A 19,123-nucleotide genomic window follows, 5' to 3' on the forward strand; every position below is an offset into this window, starting at 1 on the left:
TAATGCGCCTGCTTTCTCCAAGTCTGTGTACAAAGCTGCAGTTCCAGAAAACACTGGCCCTGGGTCAGTCATTTTAAAGCTAAACGCATCCGATCTGGACGAGGGCATGAACAGTGAAGTGACATATTCATTCAAACAAGGCCAGAAGGGGATAGCAGAGAAGTTTGCCATTGATTCAAGCAGCGGAGAGATGACCGTGATTGGACAGTTGGACTATGAGAGCACAGGTGCTTATGAGATTCGAGTGGAAGCTCGAGATGGAGGATCTACTCCTCTAGCATCACATTGTAAAGTCTTAGTGGAGATAGTGGACGTGAACGACAACGCACCGGACATCAAACTCTCCTCTCTACTGGACAGTGTACGCGAGGACGCCAAAAAGGGCACCGTCATCGCACTGATCACCATCCAGGACAAGGACGGAGGCAGCAATGGGAAAGTCCACTGCTCCGTTTCCAAGAACTCTCCCTTCGTGCTGGAGTCCACCCAAGGCAAGTACTACTCTCTGGTTCTGGACGGGACCCTCGACCGAGAAGAGCACGAGCTCTACAACGTGTCCATCACAGCCACAGACGAAGGAGCGCCGCCTCTGTCCAGCACCACCGTGGTCACCGTCCGCGTTTCTGACGTCAACGACAACCCACCTCGCTTCTCGCTGCCGTCGGTAGATGCCTACGTGAAGGAGAACAGTCCAGCGGGTGGTCTCATAGCAGTGGTCTCAGCGCAGGACAGGGACACGGGTGAGAACGCACACCTTTCCTATTCATTACTCTCCAGCCCTGACCTGCCCGTGTCCTCGGCCGTGAGCATCAACTCTGAGAGCGGAGAGATCTACAGCATGCAGTCCTTCAACTACGAGGAGCTGAAGCGCTTCCGGTTCCAGGTGCAGGCCACGGACAGCGGCTCTCCTCCTCTGAGCAGCAACGTGAGCGTGAGCGTGTTCGTCCTGGACGAGAACGACAACAGCCCCGTTCTTCTAGCTCCTTACTCTGAAGCCGGCTCAGTGAGCACCGAGAGCGTCCCCTACTCTGCTGAGGCGGGCTACTTTGTGGCTAAAGTGCGAGCGGTGGACGCAGACTGTGGCTACAACGCGCTGCTGTCTTATCACCTCACTGAAGCTAAGGGCACTAACCTGTTCCGCATCGGGAGCAGCTCCGGAGAGATCAGGACTAAGAGACGCATGAGCGACAACGACCTGAAGAGCCACGCGCTCGTGGTGACGGTGAGCGACCACGGAGAGCCCTCCCTCTCGGCCACGGCCAGCGTGGAGGTGGTGGTGGTGGAGAACGTGGAGCGCGTGCAGCCTTCCCTAAGACAGGTGCCGCTGAAGGAGGAGGCTTTCTCTGATCTGAACCTGTATCTGCTCATCGCTATCGTCTCGGTGTCGGGGCTCTTCCTGCTGAGCCTCGCGGCTTTAGCGGCGGCCAGATGCTGCGGCTCCGGGGGCGCTTTGGGCTCCTGCGGCGCTCCGGTGGTCACCGCGCACCCTGACGGGAGCTGGTCTTACTCCAAAGCCACTCAGCAGTACGACGTGTGCTTCAGCTCGGACACGCTGAAGAGTGACGTGGTGGTCTTCCCCTCGCCGTTCCCTCCGCCTGCAGACGCAGAGCTCATCAGCATCAACGGAGGAGACACCTTCACACGGGGACACACCCTCACCAGCGCCGGGAAGGTAAGGCTTTAAACTGTTGTGCTGTGAAGGGGATATTTCTTGGTTCTCACACTTTCAGCACCACTCTGTGGAGAGCGACAGGCACCAGCTTCTCTCAGGAGGGTGTTTTGTGAGAATGTAATGTTTAATTCTGTTTCTCCTCTCAGTGAGAGTGAGAGTGGACAACATTCTCACCTCGCTCTTTAGTTTGTTTCAGGGGTTAGTAACATTTCTTTCTCCTTGTTATTGTTATTAATAATAATGTCTATTAAGGCCGCACGGTCTGTGGAGTCCGTTCCTTAAGCTGTTCCCTGTAGCTGTAAGGTCTAAGGGTTTTCTCTATGTTTTGGTGTGGGTTTCTTCCGGGTACTTTGGTTTCCACGACAGGAAGTTGGTAAACTCTCAGAATATGAGGTATTCTACAGGTATATTATTGTCACAAAAGGAACAAACAGTGTAGTGTATCTTTAAAGGTACAAACAGTGTAGTGTAATTTTAAAGTTACAAACAGTGTAGTGTATCTTTAAAGGTACAAACAGTGTAGTGTATCTTTAAAGGTACAAACAGTGTAGTGTATCTTTAAACATATAAACAGTGTAGTGTTTCTTTAAAGCTACAAACAGTGTAGTGTATCTTTAAACATATAAACAGTGTAGTGTTTCTTTAAAGCTACAAACAGTGTAGTGTATCTTTAAAGCTACAAACAGTGTAGTGTATCTTTAAAGCTACAAACAGTGTAATGTATCTTTAAACGTACAAACAGTGTAGTGTATCTTTAAAGCTACAAACAGTGTAGTGTATCTTTAAACGTATAAACAGTGTAGTGTATCTTTAAACGTACAAACAGTGTAGTGTATCTTTAAAGGTACAAACAGTGTAGTGTATCTTTAAAGGTACAAACAGTGTAGTGCATCTTTAAAGCTACAAACAGTGTATTGCATCTTTAAAGGTACAAAGAGTGTAGTGTATCTTTAAAGGTACAAACAGTGTAGTGTATCTTTAAAGCTACAAACAGTGTAGTGTATCTTTAAAGCTACAAACAGTGTAGTGTACCTTTAAACGTACAAACAGTGTAGTGTATCTTTAAACGTACAAACAGTGTAGTGTATCTTTAAAGCTACAAACACTGTAGTGTATCTTTAAAGCTACTAACAGTGCAGTGTATCTTTAAAGCTACAAACAGTGTAGTGTACCTTTAAACGTACAAACAGTGTAGTGTATCTTTAAACGTACAAACAGTGTAGTGTATCTTTAAAGCTACAAACACTGTAGTGTATCTTTAAAGCTACTAACAGTGCAGTGTATCTTTACAGCTACAAACAGTGTAGTGTATCTTTAAAGGTACAAACAGTGTAGTGTAATTTTAAAGTTACAAACAGTGTAGTGTATCTTTAAAGGTACAAAGAGTGTAGTGTATCTTTAAACGTACACACAGTGTAGTGTATCTTTAAAGCTACAAACAGTGTAATGTATCTTTAAACGTACAAACAGTGTAGTGTATCTTTAAAGCTACAAACAGTGTAGTGTATCTTTAAACGTATAAACAGTGTAGTGTATCTTTAAACGTATAAACAGTGTAGTGTATCTTTAAAGGTACAAACAGTGTAGTGTATCTTTAAAGGTACAAACAGTGTAGTGCATCTTTAAAGCTACAAACAGTGTATTGCATCTTTAAAGGTACAAAGAGTGTAGTGTATCTTTAAAGGTACAAACAGTGTAGTGTATCTTTAAAGCTACAAACAGTGTAGTGTATCTTTAAAGCTACAAACAGTGTAGTGTACCTTTAAACGTACAAACAGTGTAGTGTATCTTTAAACGTACAAACAGTGTAGTGTATCTTTAAAGCTACAAACACTGTAGTGTATCTTTAAAGCTACTAACAGTGCAGTGTATCTTTACAGCTACAAACAGTGTAGTGTATCTTTAAAGGTACAAAGAGTGTAGTGTAATTTTAAAGGTACAAACAGTGTAGTGTATCTTTAAACATATAAACAGTGTAGTGTATCTTTAAAGGTACAAACAGTGTAGTGTAATTTTAAAGGTACAAACAGTGTAGTTTATCTTTAAATCTACAAACAGTGTAGTGTATCTTAAAAGCTACAAACAGTGTAGTGTATCTATAAAGCTACAAACAGTGTAGTGTATCTTTAAAGCTACAAACAGTGTAGTGTATCTTTAAAGCTACAAACAGTGTAGTGTATCTTTAAAGCTACAAACAGTGTAGTGTATCTTTAAACGTATAAACAGTGAAGTGTATCTTTAAAGGTACAAACAGTGTAGTGTATCTTTAAAGCTACAAAGAGTGTAGTGTATCTTTAAACGTACAGACAGTGTAGTGTATCTTTAAAGCTACAAACAGTGTAGTGTATCTTTAAAGCTACAAACAGTGTAGTGTATCTTTAAAGCTACAAACATTGTAGTGCATCTTTAAAGGTACAAACAGTGTAGTGCATCTTTAAAGCTACAAACAGTGTAGTGCATCTTTAAAGGTACAAACAGTGTAGTGTATCTTTAAAGGTACAAACAGTGTAGTGTATCTTTAAAGCTACAAACAGTGTATTGTATCTTTAAACATATAAACAGTGTAGTGTTTCTTTAAAGCTTCAAACAGTGTAGTGTATCTTTAAAGGTACAAACAGTGTAGTGTATCTTAAAAGCTACAAACAGTGTAGTGTATCTTTAAAGGTACAAACAGTGTAGTGTATCTTTAAAGCTACAAACAGTGTAGTGTATCTTTAAACGTATAAACAGTGTAGTGTATCTTTAAAGGTACAAACAGTGTAGTTTATCTTTAAATCTACAAACACTGTAGTGTATCTTTAAAGCTATAAACAGTGTAGTGTATCTTTAAAGCTACAAACAGTGTAGTGTATCTTTAAACATATAAACAGTGTAGTGTATCTTTAAAGCTACAAACAGTGTAGTGTATCTTTAAAGCTACAAACCGTGTAGTGTATCTTTAAAGCTACAAACAGTGTAGTGTATTTTTAAAGCTACAAACAGTCAAGTGTATCTTTAAAGGTACAAACAGTGTAGTGTATCTTTAAAGCTACAAACAGTGTAGTGTATCTTTAAAGCTACAAACAGTGTAGTGTATCTTTAAACGTACAGACAGTGTAGTGTATCTTTAAAGCTACAAAAATTGTAGTGTATCTTTAAAGCTACAAACAGTGTAGTGTATCTTTAAAGCTACAAACAGTGTAGTGTATCTTTAAAGCTACAAACAGTGTAATGTATCTTTAAACGTACAAACAGTGTAGTGTATCTTTAAAGCTACAAACAGTGTAGTGTATCTTTAAACGTATAAACAGTGTAGTGTATCTTTAAACGTATAAACAGTGTAGTGTATCTTTAAAGGTACAAACAGTGTAGTGTATCTTTAAAGGTACAAACAGTGTAGTGCATCTTTAAAGCTACAAACAGTGTATTGCATCTTTAAAGGTACAAAGAGTGTAGTGTATCTTTAAAGGTACAAACAGTGTAGTGTATCTTTAAAGCTACAAACAGTGTAGTGTATCTTTAAAGCTACAAACAGTGTAGTGTACCTTTAAACGTACAAACAGTGTAGTGTATCTTTAAACGTACAAACAGTGTAGTGTATCTTTAAAGCTACAAACACTGTAGTGTATCTTTAAAGCTACTAACAGTGCAGTGTATCTTTAAAGCTACAAACAGTGTAGTGTACCTTTAAACGTACAAACAGTGTAGTGTATCTTTAAACGTACAAACAGTGTAGTGTATCTTTAAAGCTACAAACACTGTAGTGTATCTTTAAAGCTACTAACAGTGCAGTGTATCTTTACAGCTACAAACAGTGTAGTGTATCTTTAAAGGTACAAACAGTGTAGTGTAATTTTAAAGTTACAAACAGTGTAGTGTATCTTTAAAGGTACAAAGAGTGTAGTGTATCTTTAAACGTACAAACAGTGTAGTGTATCTTTAAAGCTACAAACAGTGTAATGTATCTTTAAACGTACAAACAGTGTAGTGTATCTTTAAAGCTACAAACAGTGTAGTGTATCTTTAAACGTATAAACAGTGTAGTGTATCTTTAAACGTATAAACAGTGTAGTGTATCTTTAAAGGTACAAACAGTGTAGTGCATCTTTAAAGCTACAAACAGTGTATTGCATCTTTAAAGGTACAAAGAGTGTAGTGTATCTTTAAAGGTACAAACAGTGTAGTGTATCTTTAAAGCTACAAACAGTGTAGTGTATCTTTAAAGCTACAAACAGTGTAGTGTACCTTTAAACGTACAAACAGTGTAGTGTATCTTTAAACGTACAAACAGTGTAGTGTATCTTTAAAGCTACAAACACTGTAGTGTATCTTTAAAGCTACTAACAGTGCAGTGTATCTTTACAGCTACAAACAGTGTAGTGTATCTTTAAAGGTACAAAGAGTGTAGTGTAATTTTAAAGGTACAAACAGTGTAGTGTATCTTTAAACATATAAACAGTGTAGTGTATCTTTAAAGGTACAAACAGTGTAGTGTAATTTTAAAGGTACAAACAGTGTAGTTTATCTTTAAATCTACAAACAGTGTAGTGTATCTTAAAAGCTACAAACAGTGTAGTGTATCTATAAAGCTACAAACAGTGTAGTGTATCTTTAAAGCTACAAACAGTGTAGTGTATCTTTAAAGCTACAAACAGTGTAGTGTATCTTTAAAGCTACAAACAGTGTAGTGTATCTTTAAACGTATAAACAGTGAAGTGTATCTTTAAAGGTACAAACAGTGTAGTGTATCTTTAAAGCTACAAACAGTGTAGTGTATCTTTAAACGTACAGACAGTGTAGTGTATCTTTAAAGCTACAAACAGTGTAGTGTATCTTTAAAGCTACAAACAGTGTAGTGTATCTTTAAAGCTACAAACATTGTAGTGCATCTTTAAAGGTACAAACAGTGTAGTGCATCTTTAAAGCTACAAACAGTGTAGTGCATCTTTAAAGGTACAAACAGTGTAGTGTATCTTTAAAGGTACAAACAGTGTAGTGTATCTTTAAAGCTACAAACAGTGTATTGTATCTTTAAACATATAAACAGTGTAGTGTTTCTTTAAAGCTTCAAACAGTGTAGTGTATCTTTAAAGGTACAAACAGTGTAGTGTATCTTAAAAGCTACAAACAGTGTAGTGTATCTTTAAAGGTACAAACAGTGTAGTGTATCTTTAAAGCTACAAACAGTGTAGTGTATCTTTAAACGTATAAACAGTGTAGTGTATCTTTAAAGGTACAAACAGTGTAGTTTATCTTTAAATCTACAAACACTGTAGTGTATCTTTAAAGCTATAAACAGTGTAGTGTATCTTTAAAGCTACAAACAGTGTAGTGTATCTTTAAACATATAAACAGTGTAGTGTATCTTTAAAGCTACAAACAGTGTAGTGTATCTTTAAAGCTACAAACCGTGTAGTGTATCTTTAAAGCTACAAACAGTGTAGTGTATTTTTAAAGCTACAAACAGTCAAGTGTATCTTTAAAGGTACAAACAGTGTAGTGTATCTTTAAAGCTACAAACAGTGTAGTGTATCTTTAAAGCTACAAACAGTGAAGTGTATCTTTAAAGGTACAAACAGTGTAGTGTATCTTTAAAGCTACAAACAGTGTAGTGTATCTTTAAACGTACAGACAGTGTAGTGTATCTTTAAAGCTACAAAAATTGTAGTGTATCTTTAAAGCTACAAACAGTGTAGTGTATCTTTAAAGCTACAAACAGTGTAGTGTATCTTTAAAGCTACAAACAGTGTAGTGTATCTTTAAAGGTACAAACAGTGTAGTGTATCTTTAAAGCTACAAACAGTGTAGTGTATCTTTAAACGTACAGACAGTGTAGTGTATCTTTAAAGCTACAAACAGTGAAGTGTATCTTTAAAGGTACAAACAGTGTAGTGTATCTTTAAAGCTACAAACAGTGTAGTGTATCTTTAAACGTACAGACAGTGTAGTGTATCTTTAAAGCTACAAAAATTGTAGTGTATCTTTAAAGCTACAAACAGTGTAGTTAATCTTTAAAGGTACAAACAGTGTAGTGCATCTTTAAAGCTACAAACAGTGTAGTGCATCTTTAAAGCTACAAACAGTGAAGTGTATCTTTAAACGTACAGACAGTGTAGTGTATCTTTAAAGCTACAAAAATTGTAGTGTATCTTTAAAGCTACAAACAGTGTAGTTAATCTTTAAAGGTACAAACAGTGTAGTGTATCTTTAAACGTACAGACAGTGTAGTGTATCTTTAAAGCTACAAAAATTGTAGTGTATCTTTAAAGCTACAAACAGTGTAGTTAATCTTTAAAGGTACAAACAGTGTAGTGTATCTTTAAACGTACAGACAGTGTAGTGTATCTTTAAAGCTACAAAAATTGTAGTGTATCTTTAAAGCTACAAACAGTGTAGTTAATCTTTAAAGCTACAAACAGTGTAGTGTATCTTTAAACGTACAGACAGTGTAGTGTATCTTTAAAGCTACAAAAATTGTAGTGTATCTTTAAAGCTACAAACAGTGTAGTTAATCTTTAAAGGTACAAACAGTGTAGTGCATCTTTAAAGCTACAAACAGTGAAGTGTATATTTAAAGGTACAAACAGTGTAGTGTATCTTTAAAGCTACAAACAGTGTAGTGTATCTTTAAAGGTACAAACAGTGTAGTGTATCTTTAAAGATACAGCAGTGTAGTGTATCTTTAAAGGTACAAACAGCGTAGTGTGTCTTTAAAGCTACAAACAGTGTATTGTATCTTTAAACATATAAACAGTGTAGTGTTTCTTTAAAGCTTCAAACAGTGTAGTGTATCTTTAAAGGTACAAACAGTGTAGTGTATCTTAAAAGCTACAAACAGTGTAGTGTATCTTTAAAGGTACAAACAGTGTAGTGTATCTTTAAAGCTACAAACAGTGTAGTGTATCTTTAAACGTATAAACAGTGTAGTGTATCTTTAAAGGTACAAACAGTGTAGTTTATCTTTAAATCTACAAACACTGTAGTGTATCTTTAAAGCTATAAACAGTGTAGTGTATCTTTAAAGCTACAAACAGTGTAGTGTATCTTTAAACATATAAACAGTGTAGTGTATCTTTAAAGCTACAAACAGTGTAGTGTATCTTTAAAGCTACAAACCGTGTAGTGTATCTTTAAAGCTACAAACAGTGTAGTGTATTTTTAAAGCTACAAACAGTCAAGTGTATCTTTAAAGGTACAAACAGTGTAGTGTATCTTTAAAGCTACAAACAGTGTAGTGTATCTTTAAAGCTACAAACAGTGAAGTGTATCTTTAAAGGTACAAACAGTGTAGTGTATCTTTAAAGCTACAAACAGTGTAGTGTATCTTTAAACGTACAGACAGTGTAGTGTATCTTTAAAGCTACAAAAATTGTAGTGTATCTTTAAAGCTACAAACAGTGTAGTGTATCTTTAAAGCTACAAACAGTGTAGTGTATCTTTAAAGCTACAAACAGTGTAGTGTATCTTTAAAGGTACAAACAGTGTAGTGTATCTTTAAAGCTACAAACAGTGTAGTGTATCTTTAAACGTACAGACAGTGTAGTGTATCTTTAAAGCTACAAACAGTGAAGTGTATCTTTAAAGGTACAAACAGTGTAGTGTATCTTTAAAGCTACAAACAGTGTAGTGTATCTTTAAACGTACAGACAGTGTAGTGTATCTTTAAAGCTACAAAAATTGTAGTGTATCTTTAAAGCTACAAACAGTGTAGTTAATCTTTAAAGGTACAAACAGTGTAGTGCATCTTTAAAGCTACAAACAGTGTAGTGCATCTTTAAAGCTACAAACAGTGAAGTGTATCTTTAAACGTACAGACAGTGTAGTGTATCTTTAAAGCTACAAAAATTGTAGTGTATCTTTAAAGCTACAAACAGTGTAGTTAATCTTTAAAGGTACAAACAGTGTAGTGTATCTTTAAACGTACAGACAGTGTAGTGTATCTTTAAAGCTACAAAAATTGTAGTGTATCTTTAAAGCTACAAACAGTGTAGTTAATCTTTAAAGGTACAAACAGTGTAGTGTATCTTTAAACGTACAGACAGTGTAGTGTATCTTTAAAGCTACAAAAATTGTAGTGTATCTTTAAAGCTACAAACAGTGTAGTTAATCTTTAAAGCTACAAACAGTGTAGTGTATCTTTAAACGTACAGACAGTGTAGTGTATCTTTAAAGCTACAAAAATTGTAGTGTATCTTTAAAGCTACAAACAGTGTAGTTAATCTTTAAAGGTACAAACAGTGTAGTGCATCTTTAAAGCTACAAACAGTGAAGTGTATATTTAAAGGTACAAACAGTGTAGTGTATCTTTAAAGCTACAAACAGTGTAGTGTATCTTTAAAGGTACAAACAGTGTAGTGTATCTTTAAAGATACAGCAGTGTAGTGTATCTTTAAAGGTACAAACAGCGTAGTGTGTCTTTAAAGGTTCAGACAGTGTAGTGTATCTTTAAAGCTACAAAAATTGTAGTGTATCTTTAAAGCTACAAACAGTGTAGTTAATCTTTAAAGGTACAAACAGTGTAGTGTATCTTTAAAGATACAGCAGTGTAGTGTATCTTTAAAGCTACAAACAGTGTAGTGTATCTTTAAACGTACAGACAGTGTAGTGTATCTTTAAAGCTACAAAAATTGTAGTGTATCTTTAAAGCTACAAACAGTGTAGTTAATCTTTAAAGGTACAAACAGTGTAGTGCATCTTTAAAGCTACAAACAGTGAAGTGTATATTTAAAGGTACAAACAGTGTAGTGTATCTTTAAAGCTACAAACAGTGTAGTGTATCTTTAAAGGTACAAACAGTGTAGTGTATCTTTAAAGATACAGCAGTGTAGTGTATCTTTAAAGGTACAAACAGCGTAGTGTGTCTTTAAAGGTTCAGACAATGTAGTGTATCTTTAAAGGTACAAACAGTGTAGTGTATCTTTAAACGTACAAACAGTGTAGTGTATCTTTAAAGGTACAAACAGCGTAGTGTGTCTTTAAAGCTACAAACAGTGTAGTGTATCTTTAAACGTACAAACAGTGTAGTGTATCTTTTAAAGCTACAAACAGTGTAGTGCATCTTTAAAGCTACAAACACTGTGGTGTATCTTTAAAGCTACAAACAGTGAAGTGTATCTTTAAAGGTACAGCAGTGGTGTTAGAGTCCAGTTGTGTTCCTAAAGGTTCATTACATTCTCTTCTCCAGAAGGAGAGGGGGATCTCTGTAATCTTTCATTATACAACTGTGGAGAATAAAAGAACACAATAAAAGTCCTGGAGATGAAACGGGGCGAATGACATTAATGATCTACAATGAATATAGTCTATGGTGCTGTAACGTTCCCTAAATAAAGGTAGAGAATATGTTCCCTTGAGGGTACCACCATAGTGACAGTGAGCGAGTGTAGTTGGAGTGGCTGTGTGTGTGTGTGTGTGTGTGTGTGTGTGGCGCCCCGTGATGGACTGGTGCCTTGCGTTCAGTGACTCTGCGTAGGAACGAAAAGTTTATTATGGAATAAGCCTGAGAGCCTTTTAAGGGGTTTTTAATGTACATTTTATTACACAATATGCACCATAAGGGGGTCCAGGAGGTCCAGGGTCCCTGCCTCGCACCACGACCCCAGACCCATGCTGCCCTGGTCAGGAGGAAGCACTTAGAAAACATGAATGGATGAATATAACACCCATAACACTGTATCACTTTAAACACTGTTCATCAGCGCACTGCAACAGACCAACACCAAAGTGAATACGAGCTGTCAGCAGAGATTCATTATGAATATTACCCCTCACGCGGTTAGGGAAACGTCTAGCTGAAGTTATTGCATCTCGTTTTTAGAGCTACGTGTGACGTCACGTGACCTTGACACAGTTGAGGTGGAAATGTGCAGAGCTTGCTTTAGTTGGAGTTGATGTGTTTGTTTCAGCTGTTGTTGGTTTATTGGGTGTTTATTTGTTGATTTTGTTGTTGTGGTGGTGTCTGGAGACTCCAGTTTTTCCCGGGAGCTTCTGGATCACCTTCCTCTTCGTTATTCAACAGCAGTGACATCAGGGCTTCTCCTTCCCCATGTGTTTCTCCTGCATACATTTGCTTACTATCAGTTCTTACATTTCCACTATCTATTAGCGCAGTGGTTTATTAATAATCTGGAGCTAGAAACGTGTCCAACAGTCCTCCCACTGATTAAACTCATCATCACCGTCCTCTCTTTCAGTTCCCGTAGCTTTGGGAAGCACTGTCTTGAGGTAACACACTTTATTCGGGTGAAAATGATGCACAGACACAACTCTAAAGCCTGTTTACCTCAGCACTGCTCTTCAAACATGAAAACTGGACACTGGAGGTCGCTGTTGACCATGAGAATGAAGATCAGCACCTCCTTCCTGGAGCAGACCCCACCTTTCTGTTTACGCAGAGAAGAAAGGAGAAGGAGGAGGAGGAGGAAGAGGAGACAGAGCTTCTGTCGTTCATAAACCAGCCACAGCTGTGTTATTACTATATAATTACAGAGTAATACAGCAGGATAATGGCTCTACTAGTTCTGGGACCATATCCCTGTCTTTTGTTCCTCCTTCTCCTGTCTTTCCTGGATGTATCTCTGACTCAGGTGGTTTACTCCGTGACGGAGGAAGTGAGTGCAGGGACCGTTTTTGGGAATATGGCAAAGGATCTGAACATTAACGCTGGAGATCTGGAGGCAGGCAGGTTTCAGCTCGCGCCCGGCTCCAGCAGAGCGTATTTCGGGGTCAACTTGAAGACAGGGGAGCTGTTTGTGAGCGAGAGAGTCGACCGAGAGGAGCTTTGTCCCTCGAGCCAGACGTGCTCGCTGCATCTGGAAGCGATTGCGCAAAATCCACTGAGGCTTTTCAGCGTCACTGTGAATGTGATGGATGTGAACGACAACGCTCCTGCTTTTCCTTACAGAAGGTATGATTTAAATATTTCGGAGCATGCATTTGCTGGAGACAAGTATCCACTGCCCAAAGCGAGTGATGCGGACATAGGCAGCAACTCAATCAAGAGCTACAAGCTCAGCGCTAATGAATACTTCACAATGAGCGTCGAGGGTGGAGAGCAGCTGCAGAAACTCTCCCCACAGCTGGTCCTACAGAAAGCCTTGGACCGAGAAAAGCAAGCCGTGGTTAAGCTCGTCCTCACGGCCGTGGACGGAGGCCGACCCGTGAGGTCCGGGACTCTGGATATAACCGTGAATGTGATCGATGTCAATGACAACACTCCTACTTTCAGCAGAGAGCTGTATAAAGCCAGCGTCCCTGAGAGCGCAGGGCCTGGGACGCCGGTCCTGAAGCTCAACGCCACGGATATAGACTCCGGACTCAATGGAGAGATCGTCTACTCGCTGATAAGCCACGGGAAAGAGAAGTGGGCCGACGTTTTCGACATCGACTCCGCCACCGGAGACATCACGGTGAAGACAGGGCTGGACAGAGAGGACACTGCTGCTTTTGAGCTTCACGCCAAGGCTCAAGATAAAGGCCCCTCCCCTCGTGCGTCCCACTGCAAGGTTTTGATCGAGGTGCTCGACATGAACGACAACGCGCCTGTCATTTCCGTTTCCTCTATTATGAGCGCGCTGAGAGAGGACGCCGCTGCTGGCACAGCCGTAGGACTGATCACCATTGCAGATCGTGACGTGGGCAAGAACGGAGAGGTCAGTGCGAGAGTTACACAGCATGCTCCGTTCATACTTCAGCCGTCCTATAAGAACTATTACTCCCTTGTGGTGGACGGACCTCTGGATAGAGAGCAGATAGCCCAGTATAGCATCACTGTAACAGCTGTCGATAAGGGAAACCCATCACTGTCCAGCAGCGTGGTCCTGACCCTGGACATCACCGACGTCAACGACAACCCGCCTCGCTTCCCAGACGCCTTAATGGTGTTTAATGTGGAGGAGAACAGTCCAGCTGGAAACGTCATCGCCACAGTGACAGCTCAGGATCCAGATGTTAATGAAAACGCTCAGATTGTTTATTCCTTGAGTGGTAGTAACAACATGGGAAGTTCCTGGATGTCTATGGTGGACATTAACCCTGTGAGTGGGGATATTTACAGTAAACAGTCCTTCAACTATGAAGAAACAAAGATGCTCCGGTTCCAGGTGCAGGCCACGGACAGCGGCTCTCCTCCTCTGAGCAGCAACGTGAGCGTGAGCGTGTTCGTCCTGGACGAGAACGACAACAGTCCCGTTCTTCTAGCTCCTTACTCTGAAGCCGGCTCAGTGAGCACCGAGAGCGTCCCCTACTCTGCTGAGGCGGGCTACTTTGTGGCTAAAGTGCGAGCGGTGGACGCGGACTGTGGCTACAACGCGCTGCTGTCTTATCACCTCACTGAAGCTAAGGGCACTAACCTGTTCCGCATCGGGAGCAGCTCTGGAGAGATCAGGACTAAGAGACGCATGAGCGACAACGACCTGAAGAGCCACGCGCTCGTGGTGACGGTGAGCGACCACGGAGAGCCCTCCCTCTCGACCACGGCCAGCGTGGAGGTGGTGGTGGTGGAGAGCGTGGAGCGCGTGCAGCCTTCCCTAAGACAGGTGCCGCTGAAGGAGGAGGCTTTCTCTGATCTGAACCTGTATCTGCTCATCGCTATCGTCTCGGTGTCGGGGCTCTTCCTGCTGAGCCTCGTGGCTTTAGCGGCGGCCAGATGCTGCGTCTCCGGGGGCGCTTGGGGCTCCTGCGGCGCTCCGGTGGTCACCACGCACCCTGACGGGAGCTGGTCTTACTCCAAAGCCACTCAGCAGTACGACGTGTGCTTCAGCTCGGACACGCTGAAGAGTGACGTGGTGGTCTTCCCCTCGCCGTTCCCTCCGCCTGCAGACGCAGAGCTCATCAGCATCAACGGAGGAGACACCTTCACACGGGGACACACCCTCACCAGCGCCGGGAAGGTAAGGAGGAGGTTCACAGTTCTTTGGGTGTGAGCTGAGCTGCTGGAGGCTGTGGGTTTGTGTTAGAAACACGTGGCTATTGAGAACGTTAGGAGGGTTTCAGCACCACTTTCTGGACAGCGACGAAACTCACAAATCATGCTATATTTCATTTCTTCATATAAATTAACTTTTAAAAATCCTCTTCAATTATTAGAAAGAGTTCTTCAAGAGTTCGGTACTAAAGACAAATATTTATTTAGAACCTTGGTCCTTGAACCATTCTCATGGTGAAATAGTTCTTTACCTTGATGGACTATGTGTTGTATATGGCACTAAAAGTGTTTCTTCTGTTGTTACCATGTCTTGCTCTAAAAGTATGGCCCTATAAGGGTTCTTTATTAAAGCCAGTGGTTCTATTTAGACCAATGGTGCTGAGATCATTAGAACGAGGAAAATGCTCTTCAGGTTATTTCTATGAAAATGTTATCACAATGTCCTCGTCACAACAGAAGAACCCTCTTTGGTGCTAAACACCTTCTCCATTGCTCTAAAGAACAGTTTGAGAACAACCAGCTGCAGATGCTTTCTATAGAAATCGTGTAGTGATTAGAACCATTGTCTTTGCTAAAGAACCCTTGAAGAACCTTCAATCTCAATAAAGCTGTTGGGTTCTATGTAAAAGCAGTTTTGAAAAGGTTTCATGATCAGCATTTTCCTGGAGGACCATTTCTCCATGGTGATGGTTATATAGAGAACCTATTGGTCTTAATAGAACCCCTTTCTTTTACCAAAGAACCCTGGAAGAACCAGTTTTGAGAGCTTACAGGAAACTTGTGTAACAATAATAATAATAATATGCTGAATTTAACCTGTGTTTGACATGTGGCCTCTGATCAGGCGTGCCCAAACTTCTGCAGCCTCTGTGTCTCTAATTGAATGGGGAGCTTTAATTGATCAGTAATCTTGGCGTGTACTGGACATGGTCACTGAGGGACACGACTGAAAGGTCATTAAAGATGGTTCTGATGGCTGGTCACTAGCCTTTATCCAGGAGAGATGTGTTTGGGGTTGTGTTTGGTCAGTGTTTATATCAGTTCTATGATTCCTCTGATTATCCCCGTGGTCTTTTACCTCCAACAGCAGCGAGTAATAAACGATCCCTGATGAATATTAATGAGTAACGAGTTCCAGGTTCTTGCCGCATGAAACAGAGCAGTTCTCCAGTCGTTCTGTGCTTCATCCAGGAACAGTTCCACAGCGCAGCACTTGATCTTAGAGCACTGTGTGGATCATGTTCTGAGAAGTGTTTGGGTGCTACTCCAATCAGAGATTTATAAACCAATAAAAGACATTTCACATGAATCCTACAAGAGGCAAACAGCCAGTGCCACGAAGCTAAAGCAGGTGTTGGATGCTCTTTTTGTTGCAGCGCTCAGTTGTGGTGTTTAAAGCTGTTCTTCTCTCCATCACACGGAAGTGAACGGGATCCTTGTCCTATAGAGACGCCCAGAGAAGCCCAGAGCCCTGGTCAGTTCTGAGGGCTGTGTTTAGAGACGTGTTTCTCAAACTCTTTTACTGTTTTCTTTACGATTGCAGTGTGTTTTCTAGGTCCTCATTCATAAAAGCAGCCTGCTGTACCTAATCCCGCCACTTGAGGTCGCTGTAGACCGTGAACTTTTAAGAGAGGCGGCGCTTTGCCTGTCCTTCCCTCCCGTTTTCAGTCAGAAACCCTGCTGCGCACGGAGGAGACGGAGGTTCAGAGAAGAATGACGTATCTGCCGCTTGTTTATTCATCTCCTTTGATCTGACGCGCTCCGGTTGTTTATTATTTCGTTTATTGTTTGATCTGACAGCGTGTCGCCTCTGCGCTGTCTGAAAATGGATCTTATTTTGTCTGGGATCGTGCTGCCTCTTCTCTGGTGGGAGCTCTCCTCCGCCCAGGTCGTGTATTCCGTCTCGGAGGAAGTGAGGGAGGGGACGGTGGTGGGGAACGTGGCTAAGGACCTCCACCTCACTCCCCAGGACCTGGAGGCCCGGAGGTTTGAGGTGGTGTCTGGTCAGGAGTATTTTGGGGTGAGTTTAAAGACTGGGGCTCTCTTTGTGAGCGGGAGGATTGACCGAGAAGCGCTGTGCTCTAAGGCTCAGAAGTGCTCCATGCGGGTGGAGGCGATGGCTCAGAACCCCCTCGTGCTTTATCGCATTGAGGTGAACGTGGTGGACATTAACGATAACGCCCCACTGTTTACGACGGGGAGACACATCCTGAACATCACCGAGCTGTCTGCCGTGGGAGAGAGGTTCACGTTGCCGGCCGCCGAGGATCCAGACACGGGCAGCAACGCGGTGAAGAGCTACAAACTGAGCCCGAACGACCACTTTGCTTTGGAGGTCCAAGCTGGAGAGGACAGCGTTTCTGTGGAGATGGTGCTGAAGAAGGTTTTAGATCGAGAAACACAGCCTGTGATTAATCTCATACTGACAGCTCTGGACGGAGGGAGACCTCCCTTATCTGGGACGTTGGAGATTGTGGTCAGTGTTTTGGATGTTAATGACAACCCCCCGGTTTTCAGCCAATCGCTTTACAAGGTGAAAATGATGGAGAACGCTGCACCTGGAGCTCGAGTGCTGTCTCTCTCAGCCACAGACTTAGACGAAGGACCCAACGGAGAGATCGTTTATGCTCTGGTCAGACAAAGCAGTGCTAAGAACTCAGAGCTCTTCTCCATTAACCCTCAGAGCGGGGTCATAACGGTCAAAGGGGAACTGGACTATGAGGTGGACGCTGCTGTGGAGCTGAGAGTTGAAGCGAAAGACAAAGGCCAGCCTCCGAAAAGCTCCCAGTGTAAAGTTTTGGTGGAAATCGTCGACATAAACGACAACCCGCCTGAGATCGTGGTGACGTCCCTGAGCGGCTCGGTGAAGGAGGACTGTAGGGAAGGGACGGCCGTGGCTTTGTTCACGGTCTCGGACAAAGATGGAGGTAAGAACGGAGTGGTGCACTGCAGCATCGTAGGCCTTGTCCCTTTCAAGATCGAGTCTTCCTACAAAAACTACTACTCCTTAGTCGTGAATGGGCCTCTGGACCGAGAAGATGTTGCTGTGTATCACATCGCAGTTAAAGCCACAGATGAGGGGACACCATCTCTTTCCAGCACCAGTGTCCTGACTGTCCACATTGCTGACGTTAATGACAACATGCCCCTCTTTCCAGAGCCGTTTATGAACGTGTACGTGAAGGAAAACAGTCCAGCTGGCGTTGTGATAGGAAACGTGAGAGCACAAGATAAAGATGTCAGTGAAAATGCTCAGATATCCTATGCTCTCATCGGCGGTCTCCCTTTCATAGACATCAACTCAGAAACTGGAGACATCTACAGCAAACAGTCTTTCAACTACGAGGAGCTGAAGCGCCTCCAGTTCCAGGTGCAGGCCACGGACAGCGGCTCTCCTCCTCTGAGCAGCAACGTGAGCGTGAGCGTGTTCGTCCTGGACGAGAACGACAACAGTCCCGTTCTTCTAGCTCCTTACTCTGAAGCCGGCTCAGTGAGCACCGAGAGCGTCCCCTACTCTGCTGAGGCGGGCTACTTTGTGGCTAAAGTGCGAGCGGTGGACGCGGACTGTGGCTACAACGCGCTGCTGTCTTATCACCTCACTGAAGCTAAGGGCACTAACCTGTTCCGCATCGGGAGCAGCTCCGGAGAGATCAGGACTAAGAGACGCATGAGCGACAACGACCTGAAGAGCCACGCGCTCGTGGTGACGGTGAGCGACCACGGAGAGCCCTCCCTCTCGGCCACGGCCAGCGTGGAGGTGGTGGTGGTGGAGAGCGTGGAGCGCGTGCAGCCTTCCCTAAGACAGGTGCCGCTGAAGGAGGAGGCTTTCTCTGATCTGAACCTGTATCTGCTCATCGCTATCGTCTCGGTGTCGGGGCTCTTCCTGCTGAGCCTCGTGGCTTTAGCGGCGGCCAGATGCTGCGGCTCCGGTGGCGCTTTGGGCTCATGCGGCGCTCCGGTGGTCACCGCGCACCCTGACGGGAGCTGGTCTTACTCCAAAGCCACTCAGCAGTACGACGTGTGCTTCAGCTCGGACACGCTGAAGAGTGACGTGGTGGTCTTCCCCTCGCCGTTCCCTCCGCCTGCAGACGCAGAGCTCATCAGCATCAACGGAGGAGACACCTTCACACGGGGACACACCCTCACCAGCGCCGGGAAGGTAAGGGCTGTGCTTGGGTCTGAAGTCGGGTCTCGTTACAGAGTTTATCACCTGAGTCAGTGCTTTCTTGGTTGTGTCATATTTTAGATGTGAAGCTCCTTATGGAACTCACTCACAGTTAGAGAGCACGCCTCCTGGTACCTCTTGCTATTTTAAATATCATCCCTGGTGTTTTGGGACCGCTCTAAGGGGGTTGTATTGGGCTTTGCATCAGAAACACATTGTGTTATATATATATTAATTTTTTCAGTTTTGGAAACATTAAATGGTATTAAATAACGACTAATTTATAACTTAAAATACGTGAAGTTATACTTATGTGTACCATAGTGTAGTGTAGCAATGTACCTCTAATATACTCCTAATTTACAATGTTGTAATCAGTAAT

The 19,123-nt window shown here is 42.3% G+C and overlaps 3 protein-coding genes across 3 annotated transcripts in view; all 3 read left to right on the forward strand.

The window, feature by feature from the left end:
* The window catches only part of LOC136674472 (protocadherin alpha-2-like), a 12,367-nt gene extending 692 nt beyond the window's left edge, over positions 1 to 11,675 (forward strand). The window contains exons 1-2 of the mRNA XM_066650476.1: positions 1 to 1,672; positions 11,616 to 11,675. The exon at positions 1 to 1,672 is cut by the window's left edge and continues 692 nt beyond it. Coding sequence (XP_066506573.1) covers positions 1 to 1,672; positions 11,616 to 11,675 — 1,732 coding nt within the window. The remainder of the gene's footprint in view (positions 1,673 to 11,615) is intronic.
* A 481-nt stretch (positions 11,676 to 12,156) lies between these two features.
* On the forward strand, positions 12,157 to 14,574 carry LOC136674473 (protocadherin alpha-2-like). The gene has a single exon (XM_066650477.1). The coding sequence runs from the start codon at positions 12,157 to 12,159 to the stop codon at positions 14,572 to 14,574; it is 2,418 nt and encodes an 805-aa protein (XP_066506574.1).
* Positions 14,575 to 16,401: 1,827 nt separating this feature from the next.
* Positions 16,402 to 18,828, forward strand: LOC136674474 (protocadherin alpha-2-like). Its single transcript, XM_066650479.1, has 2 exons — positions 16,402 to 18,735; positions 18,823 to 18,828. The coding sequence occupies exons 1-2, from the start codon at positions 16,402 to 16,404 to the stop codon at positions 18,826 to 18,828; spliced, it is 2,340 nt and encodes a 779-aa protein (XP_066506576.1).
* The last annotated feature ends 295 nt before the right edge of the window (positions 18,829 to 19,123 follow it).

The sequence above is a fragment of the Hoplias malabaricus genome, chromosome 18, assembly GCF_029633855.1.
Source record: "Hoplias malabaricus isolate fHopMal1 chromosome 18, fHopMal1.hap1, whole genome shotgun sequence".
NCBI lineage: Eukaryota > Metazoa > Chordata > Actinopteri > Characiformes > Erythrinidae > Hoplias > Hoplias malabaricus.